This window comes from Geotrypetes seraphini, chromosome 8, assembly GCF_902459505.1.
Source record: "Geotrypetes seraphini chromosome 8, aGeoSer1.1, whole genome shotgun sequence".
Lineage (NCBI taxonomy): Eukaryota > Metazoa > Chordata > Amphibia > Gymnophiona > Dermophiidae > Geotrypetes > Geotrypetes seraphini.
The window spans coordinates 97411624-97426500 of NC_047091.1; the positions used below are offsets into that span (position 1 = coordinate 97411624).

At 43.1% G+C, this 14877-nt stretch overlaps 1 protein-coding gene across 11 annotated transcripts in view; it reads left to right on the forward strand.

Annotated features, from left to right (window-relative positions):
* The window catches only part of MYO9B (myosin IXB), a 256166-nt gene extending 250616 nt beyond the window's left edge, over positions 1 to 5550 (forward strand). For 8 of the 11 annotated variants that reach the window (XM_033957189.1, XM_033957188.1, XM_033957191.1 and 5 more), the window contains 3 exons: positions 786 to 922; positions 2516 to 2643; positions 2864 to 5550. In XM_033957189.1, the coding sequence (XP_033813080.1) occupies positions 786 to 922; positions 2516 to 2643; positions 2864 to 3315 (717 nt within the window). In that variant the 3' untranslated portion in view covers positions 3316 to 5550. Of the gene's footprint in view, positions 1 to 785; positions 923 to 2515; positions 2656 to 2716; positions 2745 to 2863 lie in introns of those variants that run through there. The other 3 variants (XM_033957195.1, XM_033957196.1, XM_033957198.1) reach the window with 3 other exon arrangements.
* Positions 5551 to 14877: the final 9327 nt, after the last annotated feature.

The window sequence follows — 14877 nt, forward strand, 5'->3', positions numbered from 1 at the left end:
CTAGCACTTTGATCTGCTGTATTCAGCATAAAAAGATATAGATATATGACAAAAAAATACCAGAAACAAGCAGCCAGTCCCCATGGATCTGGCAGTGGCTCTAGTCCAATATTTTTCACTTTGATTCTCTGCACAGACAAGATGTTATTGCTATGGTTATTCCAGAGTCTTCTGAGCAGAAGGCTGTGGGCTAATTGAAGTACAAGGAGCATGCAGTAGCTGGCCGTGGCCCATTCAGGCTGCCATCTGGCAGCAACTAATTCCTGGCACATCTTGGAACTGCTCGACCTAAAAAGTAGAAGAGTGGCATCTTTACAAGATATGAGTTTAAGCATGCCCTCTGCCACCGATTCTATGTGACCCTGGGACAAGTCGTTTTTATTGATATTGTTTATTAAAAGACTTGCTATGTCGCCTTTCCAAAAGGTCAAAGTTGTGTACAGACTAGTTAAAAAAGACTTTACCTTCCTGTTCCCCCAGGAACTGGTTATAAATAAGGCATTTGATTAAATCTGGCTTTTACCAGTCAACAAAATTCAATTTAATGTAATAAAGATGTCATTCTAACCCCACTACTTCAGAACCTTTTTTTCTGTTAACTAAATTTTACACGGGACAAGTGAATGCGGGGTACCCTTACTAAAGGCTCTTTAATTTGCAAGACACCACCTGTAGTTGCAATGCTGCATGTCCTAACTAACTTCAGAGGTTTGGATGGTGGGCAGGGTCCCAAATGGAGCATTTAGAAAATCATGATCTCTCACCCCTCTTTCTCTCTTTTTCAGAGTAAGAGCCCCAAGGCCAGTGACAATGGCTTGCCTGAGCTGGGGTCGGTGCAAGAGGAGGAAGTGTCCTCTGAGACAGAGGTTGACCGTGAATCAGAACTCCTGATTGAGCGAATTCAGTCCATCAAAGAGGAAAAGTGAGTTCATGGGCCTTGAGCCAGAGGTGGGGGAAGTCAAGGATTGAGATTTTCTTGTATGCAGATGGCATTTCTAGAATTTATAATAAGACCCTTGAAATAAAATAGCTTTGTCTCTGAATGCTAGTGAGATATTTGCCATTTTTCTGACTTGGTCGCACAGTAGAAGCCCTGTAAAGTGAAAGTTGTGTTCAAGTTTGAAAGAGCCAGTGTTTTTTTTACTATACATTTTGAAAGTCAAATTCTGCAGTACTGTGTAGACTGCATAGCTTGTACCAAAGCACCTGTGTGTCTTCATCTTTACTGATAAAATGTAGGATGATACAGAAAACAGATTATATTTTCAATCCATGGCAAAACTACTCAGGGTATTAATACATTACATTACATTACATTAGGGATTTCTATTCCGCCATTACCTTGAAGTTCAAGGCGGATTACAAAAGAATTATCCAAGATGTATTACAACAAGAATTTACAAAAAAAAAATTGGTCATTTTCAAAAAGAGTGAGAAATGGGTAAGGTTATTTGTTTGGGGTAGTTGGCTTTAGTGAGAGGTGGAGTTTGAGACTTGCGGTATTATTTCTTTTTTCAGAGTTTTCTTGAAGAGTATGGTCTTTATTTCTTTTCTAAAAGTCTTGTAGTCAAGGGATGCCGTCAGTAGATTGGCGATTTGGTTGTCTAGTTTGGCTGCTTGAGTGGCCAGGAGGCCATCATATAGTTTTTTCCGTTTGACCTCCTTAATTGGGGGGTATGAGAATGGGGCGTGAGTTTTCCTATGTCTGGTTGCGGTGTTGTGGATGAGGCGGTTATTCAGGTAGTTTGGACTGTCTCCGCATAAAGTCTCAAATAGTAGGCAGTAGAATTTAAATTGTATTCTTGCTGGGATCGGAAGCCAGTGCGATTGGAAATATGCTTCTGTAATGTGATCATGTTTCTTTAATGAGTAGATGAGTCTTAGTGCTGTGTTTTGGATAGTTTGTAGTTGTTTTGTTATGGTTGTAGGGCATGGGAGGTAGAGGATATTACAGTAGTCAAGTAGGCCTAGTATTAAGGACTGAACTATGAGCTGGAATTGAGTTTTCTCGAAGAATTTCTGAACTTGTCTTAAGTTTCTCATGACTAAGAATGACTTTTGTATTGTTTATTGATTTGCGGTAGCATGGTGCAGCATCTTTCGATAGTTATTCCTAGCAGTTTTAGGGTGGTTTGTATGGGGTAGTTGATTGCGTTGATTTCAATGTTGGTTATGGTTGGTAATATACATCCTTATGACATAATCACACCTGGACTTAAGGTAACATTACTATAGGCATTTTACTTCCAATGCTAAGTGAAAACAGTTTGCTTTTTGTGTTTTACTTTTGCTGTCTAGTGGTAAAAACATTTAAACTTGTAAGAATGCGAAAAATAAATTGAGGCTTATTAAGCACAGATTGTTGTGGTGTTCAAAATGTACACGTAGCCAAACACCTGCATCTTCATTCCTTTCTTCCTTTCCCTCCTTTCATCTTTTCTTTGAATAACAGCTTTCAGGAAATAATGCCCTGAAAACATTTCTTTGCATCTTTTTTTCCTCTGATGTGCTTTAGGGAGGATATCACGTACCGCCTGCCGGAACTAGACCAGAGAGGCTCAGATGAGGAAAATGCTGATTCGGAGACATCCATCAGCACAGAGAGCCTTCTGGAAGACCGGACGGGGCAGACGGATACCGAAGGTCAGTATTAAGGTAGAGTGTGGACTTAATATCCTTTCACCTACGGTGTTTCATTCTCTGTTCGTTTTTACAGCTGAGCAGTTGCTTGCTGGGAGTTAATGGTAAGGCTTAAGGATGCAAATTTTTATTAGCTGCTATTTGCAAGCCTCCCCCCCTCCCCCCCCCCCCCCCGAAAAAAAAAAGAAAAATCAAATAATGTGTGTTGTTTTTTTCTCTAAAGGAACTTCCCAGTGTGGCACTCAGCCCCCTGTTCCCTGCTTCAGCAATTCATCCACAAATATAATTGGCATACTTGGTGCTCCTTGTCCTCCAGCTTCTCTGACCTTGCCTTCAAGGCGAAAGCCATCCTCCTTTCTAGCCAAAATGAAGAAGGTCCATCACAGACGCCCGCTGCTTCCCACCTCAAACATAAAGCTCCCTCCTGGCATCAGTGCCACAGAGTCTGCATGGAGAACTTCCACAGGAAATGAAGGTGGGCCAGCAGTGGAAGTGAGGCGCAGGGATCAGCCTGCAAGGCGGACAGACAGTATCCAATCTGTGTACATGATGCCAGGCGTAGATCTGTGCCAGCTTCGGGGCTCCTCTGAAGATTATGAGCCCACAGCAAAAGTCAAGCGCAGGTTTTCTGATCCCTACACGCAGGCACCCACTGTGGATGAATCCAACCTATGAAATGCTACAAATAGCGGGTTTAATGACAACGACATGGCTTGTGACCAAAATGCACACTTGAAAGTTCCTGATTGTGCTTTGACTGGTGAGAGGCAGTTCCTGTTCTGCCTCGCTATCCTTCATAGCAGCTTGTTAATGGAATTTACTAGGGACCAAGTGCTTTCATTGTATACAGTTTGCCTGACTTTTTAAAACATTTTTTATATTAAGTTCTGTATTGTGTTTACATCATGGGCTTGACAGAGGACCAAAGTTTGGTCACCAAACATTCCCCTCCAAAACAGAGAATTTGCACTTTTTCTTACAAAGTCTTGTACATGCCTGTAAATGTCTAGCATTAGAGAAAAGATGATATTGAAAGGGAATGACACCATTGTTACCCAGCTCTAATTCATATAGGCCACATTTTACAGACAGCTATTTACATGCGGATAAAGAATACAGTGATGCCTTCTCTGTGCAACCTTTCTTTGAAACTTCAGTTAAAGAAAAAGAAAGTTCACACAACTATGGATCATCATGGCTCGTCTTATAACTTCTTGAATCCCAGCACCATTGGTGATCAGAGGTACTGAGAAGCTGTTCCTTGCACCTGTTCTCATTCCGCCTATTGAAGTGCAATTGTGGACCTGTGGTGAACAAGATGGAGACAGCCCCGTGGCTTTGTGAGGTGATTGCCAGCGGTACTCTTTCTCTAAGGTGCTACTAGCCTACCTGTCCCAGCTGGCAATCGTTTGCAGACCTTTGATAACAGTGTGCCAAGCCACTGAAAAATATTTCTAAATCTTAAAAATCGCCTTTGTGCATCTCTCTCTTTCCCTGTAGAAATCTAGCTGAGAGCAGGACAGTAGTTAAAGGGCCACCTGTCACTTTTTTGCATTGGTAAGAATATTAACTGTGATTGAACCCTGTTAAGGGAAGGCTTGGATTTTGGAATTGGCATCCATAATCCTTTTTGAAAGATAAAATAAAGCTACATGTGGATCTTCGGCACTTATACGGAAAGTATCAAGCCCAAAATCTGTCTAAATATCCTGATGCAAACTGTATAAGAGGCAGAGGCAGACTGTAAGTGATCTGGGCTCTTGGGCGAAAAAGGTCATGGGCCTCTAATCATCTATCAAAAGTGGTTAAATTAAGTTGAAGCTAGGGGAGAGTGGGGCCCCTACTGCTATGGGCCCTCAGACACTGCCCTTTTGTTTCAATGGTCAGTCCACATCTGAATGGAAAGAAGGCAGAACAAAAAATATCCAAATAATAGTGGTGATCAGCCATTATGCAGTTATGTTCTAAATTCAGTTTAGCGTATAATGGCAGAGTGATGACTGTTTAATGTGTATATTCAATGCCACTGATTAGGTACAGCGGTACTGAACTTACTTATTAATTGAACACCGGTATTTAAATTCTTAAGGTCGTTATCACGGCTGAATATTGATTCTTCTATTTTTAAGTTCATTTTTCATCAGGTATTTGCAGTGGGAGCCAAACTGCTGATGTCATTGCAGGAACACCTCTCAATTGGTGGAGCTGCACTGATGTCACTTCAGGACATGATTAGTATTTAATTAAAACTTTCTATATCACCTTTACTGACGAGCAGACCAAAACTGTTTGCAAAAAAATATAGTAAAAACAATTATAGGCATAAAAGAATGCCATAAAATAGGATAGGGACAATAGAAAAAAGGCTCATTCACCCTTAAATAGTATTTGTCAAATAGCACTCAAACCCACAGTGTCAGAAAATAAGAACAGTAAGCCAAACCAAAAAGATAAGTTTTGAAGGCAGATTTTAAAACTACCTGCAGTGAAATCTGATGCCCTGTTTCAACTATCCAAAAATAAAAATGGGAGTAGAAATATTCAAAGAAAAGCTGAACGCCTAGATTGAGGAACTTTTCAGCCAAACTTAAGCAGCTACTTCAGGTGTCCAAAAACAGGCTCCTCAACTGAGGCCTACTATTCATTTGCCTATCTTTAGGTACGTAAGTTAGGTGCCTAGCAATGGAAATGCATGTTGAGCACCGAAACAGAATGCTAGCAATGATTAAGAAGGGGATCACAAACAGATCTGGAAAGGTTATAATGCCGTTTTACCGGGCCAAGATACACCCCCACCTGGAATACTGTGTCCAGCACTGGTCACCGTACATGAAAAAGGACATAGTACTACTCGAAAGGGTCCAGAGAAGAGTGACAAAAATGGTTAAGGGGCTAGAGGAGTTGCCGTACAGTGAGAGATTAGAGAACCTGGGCCTCTTCTCCCTTGAAAAAAGGAGACTAAGAGGGGACATGATCGAAACATTCAAGATAATGAAGGGAATAGACTTAGTAGAAAAAGAGAAATTGTTCACCCTCTCCAAGGTGGAGAGAACGAGAGGGTACTCTCTAAAGTTTAAAAGGGGATAGATTCTGTACAAACGTAACGAAGTTCTTCACCCAGAGAGTGGTAGAAATCGAACGCTTTTCTAGAGGCTGTTATAGGGGGAAACACCCTCCAGGGATTCAAGTCAAGGTTAGACAAGTTCCTGCTGAACCAGAACGTACGCAGATAAGGCTAGACTCAAATAGGGCACTGGTGTGTGAGTGGACTGCTGGGCACAATGGACCCAGCAGCAGCAAATCTTATGTTCTTATTCCTCCAATCTGACTTCTCCTCAGGCTCCAACTACTTGTTAGATGTCTAAATTTAAAGGTGCACAGAAAGGGAAAAATTTCAGTTTAAAAAAAACAATATTATGTGTTAACAATTGTGTCTGCTGGGAGGCATTTCATTAGAGACAGTACATGATCACCATTTCATAGTGGAGAAAAAAAGCCTCAGACTCATATGACAGCTGCTTACAACTAGTAACAATGCTGTCTAGATTCAGAATATTGACAAAAAAATACTCCACTCCAAATTGTGGTAAATGTCTCAAAATAAAGGCCAACCGTGCAATCGCTGACAACTACTCCTTAAGGCTCATGTCCAAATAATCCCAGCGTCAGCAGAAAAAAATATACAATCCAAATTTCCCAACAAGGGTCCTTGTGTCTCCAATTCTTCGGCTGCTTCAGGGTTGTCGTTTTTTTAACATAACACGCCATGCACCAACACTCTTTTCATGGTGGCCTGAGACAGCGGAGCGCTACTGCTTAACGCCTTTTAAATTCTAAACCCCAAGTTCTGGTTTACCCCATCACGTCATTTCTAGAGAAACCACAGCTCTGATTTGTCATGAAAGGAGTGTTGGTGCATGGCGTGTCATGTTAAAAACAACAAAAAAAACAAACAAACCTTGAAGCAACCGAAGAATTGCAAAAAATGGCAAATGAACTTTAACGTAGGGAAATGCAAGGTCATGCATGTAGGGAAAAAGAACCCGATGTTCAGCTACAAAATGGGGGGATCACTGCTAGGCGTAAGTAACCTTGAAAGAGACCTGGGAGTGATGGTAGACACATCTTTGAAGGCGTCGGCTCAGTGCGCCACAGCCTCAAGAAAAGCAAACAAAATGTTGGGTATCATTAAGAAGGGTATCGACCAGGACAAAGGAGGTCATCCTGCCACTGTATCGTGCAATGGTGCGACCGCATCTGGAGTACTGTGTCCAGTACTGGTCGCTGTACCTCAAGAAGGACATGGCGGTACTTGAGGGAGTCCAGAGAAGAGCAACTAAACTGATAAGGGGTATGGAAAACCTCTCATATACTGACAGACTGAAAAAGCTGGGGCTGTTCTCCCTGGAAAAGCGGAGACTTAGAGGAGACATGATAGAAACCTTCAAGATCCTGAAGGTAGACAGGTAGAAAAGGTAGACAGGGACAGATTTTTCAGATTATGGGGAACCACAAGTACAAGAGGGCACTCGGAGAAATTAAAAGGGGATAGGTTTAAAACAAATGCCAGAAAGTTCTTTTTCACCCAGAGGGTGGTGGACACATGGAACGCGCTTCCGGAGGCTGTGATAGGCCGGAGCACGTTACAAGGCTTCAAAGAAGGTTTGGATAGGTTCCTAGAGGATAAAGGAATTGAGGGGTACAGATAGGAGTAGTGGTAGGTTATAGGGATAGTCTGGGACCATTGCTCAGGCAATGGGCCTGATGGGCCACCGCGGGAGCGGACCGCTGGGCGAGATGGACCTCTGGTCTGCCTCAGCGGAGGCAACTTCTTATGTTCTTATGTTCTTAATTGGAGAAACAAAGACCCTTGTTAGGAAATTTGGATCATATTTTTTTTTCTGCTGACAACTGGGATTGTTTGGACATGGAAGCAGCTGAGGCTTTTTTCTCCACTATGATCATGATCATGTATTGTCTCTAATGAATTGCCTCCCAGAAGACACAATTGTTAAAACATAATATTGGATTTTTTTCATGTTGAGAAATATGTTATCCTCTGTTTATGCATTTCAATTAAAAATTTCAGTTTGCCAATTCTAGGCCATAACTCCTTAAGTTAAGCATTAGGGGCCTGATCTTCAGCTAGTGGCAATCAGTGTTTTCCTGACCACCGTCAGTGCTAAACCTGGAAATTCAATTGGCACCAGCATTAAATTTCTGGGTTCATGGAGCCAGCTAATACATAGCAAGTTAAGTGCAATATGCAACACTTAACTGGCTATGAGTTACCACGTACAGATAGGACTGACTTTATGCGATCTGAATATCAGCATTTATCTTGCCTCTCAGCAAGCCCCCAAAATAGCCAGTTTTGAATTCAGCACTAACTGATCCCCAAAAAAGCAATTTAATCATCCAGGAACCGTTTGACCGGTTTAATTGCATTGAATGTCAACCCCTAGATCTTTGAATATCTGCCTGTGTGTGTGTATACCGTTTTCCCCAAAAATAAGACCTCCCCCTAAAATAAGATCTAGCATGATTTTCGGGGTAGGTCTTAATATAAGCCCCACCCCAAAAAATAAGCCCTAGTTGCCAGCAGCAGTGCTTCCCCCTGCCCCCCCAGCACATCCCCCGCCAACCCTTCCATCTCTCCCATGCGAACCCCGACCATGAGGTGAAATACCTGGAAACAAATGGCAGTGTCGGTAACACAGGCTGGATTGCAGCCTGCCCTTCTCACATCCAGCCGTTCCGTACCGCGTTGCTGATGATATCATCAGTGATGCAGCAGAGGAAAGCCCGGATGTGAGAAGGGCAGGCCGCGATGCAGCCTGTGCTGCCGACACTGCTGTTTGTTTCCAGGTATTTCGGCTCGTGGTCAGGGTTCGCATGGGAGGGAGAGATGGAAGGGTCAGCAGGGGGGGGTGTGGTGCGTGGCGGCAGGGGGGAATGGGAGGGATAGAAAGATGCTGCACAGGGGGATGGGAGGAAGGGAGGGATGGAAGCTTCAAGGGTTCTGCTGCACAAGAGGGAGGGAGGGATAGAAAGATACTGCACAAGGGGATGGGTGAGAGAGGAGGAAAGATGCTGCACATGTGGGGGAGAGAAAGGAAATAGGAAGAATTGGGGTGGAGGATAGGAAGGGAGAGATGATTATTGTACATGAAAAAAATAAGACCTACCCCAAAATAAGACCTTGTGCCTTTTTTGGACCCAAAATTAATATGACAGTGTCTTATTTTTGGGGGAAACACGGTATACCAATACCAGTGCTTCTCATATTACTACTTATCATTTCTATAACGCTACCAGTTGCACATATTATACGCAGGTACTTACTCTGTCCCTAGTGGTTCACAGTAGCATAAGTGCTTCCCAAATGTTTATCCTGTATGGAGTGGCCTAGTAGTTAGGGCTGCAGCCTCAACACCCTAAGGTTGCAGGTTCGAGCCCAGCGCTACTCCTTGTGGCCCTGGGCAAGTCACTTAACACTCCATTGTCCCAGGTACGTTAGATTGTGAGCCCACTGGGACAGGTAGGGAGAAATACTTGAGTACCTGAATGTAAACCGCTTAGGTTACAAGCGGTGTATAAATATTAAAATATTTGAACGCTTTAAAACTGATGTAACCCCGGATGATAGCAGAAATAAAATATTAGACTTTAGTCTTCTCCCCTCCCCTCCCTGTCTCATTAAACTTTCTCTTTCCCCACTCATTTCTGCAAAATACATACCTCCCCTCTAATTTGATCATTTTAGTGTCTAAATCAAGCCCCATTTGCGCACTAAAATTACAGTGTAATAGCACTTAATCTTCTACAGGCTTTAGCTTTCACCCAACATAGCATTCAGCTGCAAGGGTGTCGTTATACATAGTAACATAGTAAATGACAGCAGATAAAGACCCGAATCCCGAATCGACCATCCAGTCTTCCCTATAATTACATGCTTTACAATTCTATAATTAAATTAAAATGATTTTTTCTTTGTTATTTCTGGACCATAGACCTTAGAAGTCCACCTGGTACTGTCCTTAGGTTGCAATCAAAACGCACTCCAGCCTATCCAAACCATCTCCTTTGAGGGATTCAGACTGTGAATGTTTGCCCATTCATATTCTAATTAGCATTCCTCTGTGTTCATCCCACGCTTTTTTAATTTCGGCACTCTTTTCCTCTCCACCACCTTCTTCAGGAGGGAATTCGCCATTCTCTCCGTGAAAAAGAATTTCCTAACATTACTCTTAAGTCTACCACCCCTCAACCTCAATTTATGTCCTCTAGTTCTACCAATTTCCCTTCTTTGGAGAAGATTTGGTCCTATATTAATACCTTTCAAATATTTAAATATCACCTCTGTCCCTTATCCAGAATATACATATTGGCGTCTTCTAGTCTCTTCTCGTACTTCTTTTGGTGTAAAACCCTTACTATTTTTGTTGCTTTCCTCCGGACCACGTCAAGTCTTAAATCCTTGGCCAGATACAACCTCCAAAACTGAACACAATATTCCAAGTGGGGCCTCACCAACGACTTGTACTGGGGCACCAACACCTCCTTTCTTCTGCTGCACGGCAGGTCCCATACAGACACATGTATCTCAGAATACCAGATGTAACATTTACACCTGCATTTGATATGGCGTGAGTGCCAAAATATTGGCGCGCACAAGTTGACTTGCGCTTTATACTGTAACGGAATCTGGGAGTCCAGATTCCATTATACCATTTGTGCTCGGTGCCCCTGCATGTTAGTGCCCAAATTTGGGTGACCTTTATAGGCATGCCGATGCTGCATGCTTAACCCCAGTTCTGTAATAGTATCTGTATACCAAGATACCATTACAGAAACCCAAATTGGCATGCCTAAATTTAGGCCTGACTTTTTATGCCAGGTCAATGGCAGGTGTGAATGGGCATGTTGAAGCCCACCACTCAAAGCACGTAGCTTTTGGTATTCTATAAGTTGGACATACACCCAAGTGTCCACATATGTACCTCCCTTCCAGTTAGGCACTATATCACTTAGGCACAACCTTATAGAATAGCACCTTAGGGTGCTTACATGCTTAACTGCCAATTTTGGCGCATCTGATGCATGTAAGTTTAGATGCCAAATTGCAGAATTGCCCTTTGAGGCAATAGCAGCCTCACACCAAGGCCTTGTGTTTCAGTGTGTGCTTACAGAACCCATTGTGGGTTTCCAGTGCAACAGGAAGCCAACACAGGACAGATTAGGTCCTGCAAATGTTCACAGACTCTCAGGATCCATGTTCATGATATAGGTCTCTGCAGCAGCGCAAAGGAAGGAAGAGGAGCTGCCACTTTTATGTGACACCATTTGAGATCCTGACCCACAGTTTATATATGTGTATGTTTATAAATGAGCCCAGCGTGTGAAATGGAGGTTGCTTCAAAAATTGTAGGCTTATTGGTCAATTTTCTGGTAGTATGGGTGCCTACATTTGGATGGTAGGATCCTAAATCAACCATCTTTGAAAACTGACTATGAGTAAGGACCTGAATTTAGGGACCTAAAAAGAAGAGTTAGTGTGGGAGAAAAAAGTTAGGCCCCTGATGAGGTTTTCAGCTACTTGCCCCTGACTTAGGAATTGGTGCATTAAAGGCCTTTAACGCACATTGCTAATGGGTAGGCTCATTCAGATTATGAACGCCACATTAAAATCAGCCAGTTAATAGAACTTATCATGACTTAGTAAATCGGCCCCTTTGGTACCTAGATTTAGTCAAATGAATTGCAGGTGGAAATTTAGGACCCAAGTTTTAAGATCCTAAATTTGGGGGAAATTTTCAGCCAATAATGTAGGTCCTTACGTATGACTGAAAAACCTTTCTAATTTAGGGATTTAATTTAGGAACTGAGCATTCTTTGGGAAATTGAGTACAAGGAGGCAAGTTTGTCATGGAAACATGAAGCTGACTTAGGCACCCCTGAGCTGAAAATTTTCCTTACTTTAGGATCCTAAAAGCTAGGCCTGCTTTATTTTGTGTCCACTTATGTCCAGGTGCCTAACTTAGTTGTCCCAATTTGACCCTGTCTGCTTCTTAGGTCCTTAAATATAGAAGCTTAACAAGAGGGAAAATGTTCATTTTGGCAGATCTAGGCATCTGACTCCTAAGTTATATACTTAGATCTTTTGATCCTTGACCAAAAGGAGTTAGAATTCTAGGAGTTTCATTGCAAACTGTCCGTGTTCAGAGCTGTTATGACGAGCTGAAGTTTGTGACTAGTTTTTACAGTATTAAGAGGGAATGTGGTGGTGGAGATATCACACAGCAAAAAGTGACTGATATACTAAGCATAAGCTGATTTTAGATGTCAGGGGAAGAGGGGTGGGGTCATTGATGTCAGCAAAAGGGGACCTTTTCTGATTGGCACTATCTACTAAATGCCCAGATTGAGCATTCTTTTCTGCATGTAAGTGATTTTGTAGATGGGTATAAGAGCTACCTTATGCCCCCATAAGAGTATCCATTTGCCTTTATGTGTCTTAAATTTGCTCCGTGGGTGTCTCAAAGCTGCCAAGTTACCCATTCCAGGAGGGATACTTTTTGGCAGTTATGAGTTTCTGGCATCCTCATCCTGGTGCATTAAGGGATTCATTCCGCATAACTGATTTCAGTGGGTAGAATCATGGACTACAAATTCTACACTGCATAAAACCAGGACCAGCCAAAAAACATCCTTCCTGGTTAGGGTAACTTGGCAGCTCTAGTGTTTTAAGAATGCCCTGTCAAGAGGTGTGGGGCGGTCAGCAGCTCTCCTTTATGTCTTCAGTAAATTGAGAGGGATGGGACACTTGAAGTTGTGTGCACTTAAAATAAAAATCTGCTAATATTGCATTGAATACCAAAAGCAAATAATCATCTTTGCTATTGGTGCAAAGACAGCTTGTTCAAATTCCTCTCCTGAGCAGCTGAAACTGTTTCTTTGTAAAGATCCTGTGTACAGGTGGTCAAGGTTTCAATGTTTGTAGTTATTTAAAGTTTGTAAAATAAAATATTACAGCCTAAGGGTTAGTGTTGTGTTTTGACTGAGGCTGAAGGGTCTATGTACTGCAGCTCCTGGTTGGTGGGAACATGCAGCTCAGTGTATTTGCAAGTTTGAGAAATTTCAGGAACATTTAAACGCGGGAAGCTAGGAATTGAGTATTTGGGGGGTATAGGAAGAAACTTCCCCCTCCCCCCTTTATTACAAAGCCACGCTAGTGGCTGCCGCAATGGCAAAAGCCCCAGTGCCCTTTAAATCTCTATGGGCTTCGGAGCAGTTACCACAGCAGGGGGTTATTTTTATCTTCTGGGGGGGGTTCTATTTTATTTCATTTATCGAAAAAAAGGGAAATGTATTTAACACAAATTTAAAAGAAGATAAAGAACTTTATATTCAAAGAATTTATGCTCCTAAATTGGCCTCTTTAAACATTTGTAGGGGCTGATTGCCTAAATTTATATTCAAAATCTCACTAAACTCCTAAACTTAGAAGTATTAAAAAAATAGTGGCAATAGGAAAAAAGTTATGAGTGTAGCATTAATTTTTAGCACTAAGCAAATAAATGTCAGGTCTGAATTTATAAGCATAACTTTGAATATCTTAAATTAAGATTAGGTTTCAGCTGAAAATAGGTCACAGATTTAGGAACCTAATTTAGGATTTCAACTTTTATGGAATATCGAACCTGTAACATAGTAAACGACAGCAGATAAAAGACCTGAACGGTCCATTCAGTCTGCCCTATAATTACATGTACAGTGGTAGCTTGGTTTACGAGCATAATTTGTTCCAGAAGCATGCTCGTAAGCCAAAGCACTCGTATATCAAAGCAAAGTTCCCCATAGGCCACAATGTAAACTCAAACAATTCGTTCCACAACCAAGGTTTGCTTTGGTGGCCCAGGGTTGAGTACCTGCCTGTGGGTGCTGCAGAGCTTTCAGCATGGTGGCTTCCTTCCCTCGTGGTCCCCGTGCGGCTGCCCTCCCGCTTCGGCCGATGCCTCTGCCGTCCGTCAGTGTGTCCCGATCCAAGCTGGCTGCCATCTTGTGCGAGCATGCGCACGACCGCTCCTCTCCTGAGCCAAGCTAGCCACTGCACTGACAACATGCTCACCACGTACAAGCACACAGGACGTCCTGCGTGCTTTTACGTGGTGAGCGTGTTGTCGGGGCAGCAGCTGGCTTGGCTCAGGAGAGGAGCCGTCGTGCGCATGCTCGCACAAGATGGCAGCCGGCTTGGATCGGGAGCCGGGAGGCACTGACGGATGGCAGAGGCATCGGCCGAAGCGGGAGGGCAGCCGCACGGGGACCACGAGGGAAGGAAGCCACCATGCTGAAAGCGCTGCAGCACCCACAGGCAGGTACCCACCATTGCTGAGAGCTCGTTTATGGGGGCGGTGCTCAGTTTGCGAGACAAAAGTTTGCTAAGTGTTTTGTTCATCTTGCAAAACACTCGCAAACTGCGTTACTCACAAACCGAGGTGCCACTGTATTACAATTTCATGATTAAAATGTCATTTTACTGTGTTATTTCTGGGCCATAGACCTTAGAAGTCCTCCCGGTTCTGTCTTTAGGTTCCAACTATTGGAGTTGCTGTTGAAGCTCACTCCACCCTATCCAAACCATCTCATCATTTGCAGGATTCAGACCATAAAAGTCTGCCCAGCAGCATCCTCATGTTCCAAATTGCTGAGGCGCCCATCCTAAACCAAATCGCCACATATATATATATATATATATATATACACACACACACACAGTATATACTCGAATATAAGTCGATCTGAATATAAGCCGAGACCCCATCCCCCCCAAAGGAGGAAAAATGGTTGACTCGAATATAAGTCGGGTGGCTTAATATTCAAGCGTCCTGCCCTGCCAGTTTCTGCACTCAGCCCCCCTCCCTGCCAAGTTCTTCACACAGCCCCCCTCCCTGCCAGGCTCTGAACACTGTCCCACCTTCCTTCCCTGTACCTTCTTCCCCCTAAAAAGAGCCAACCTCATCAGTGATGTCACAATGGCTTGATTGTCCCATACTCCCCTCTGCTGTCTAACCCAGCCAGCCCTCTAACCCAGCCTATGCCCTAGTGGTAGGCCGGGACAGGAGAGATCCCTCCCATCTCCTGTCCCGGCCGACACTAATAATTACCATCCTCCCTCCTTTCCTCCCTTGTGTACCTCTTCCCTGGTGGTCCAGTGTGTATGCGCTGAAATCTTCC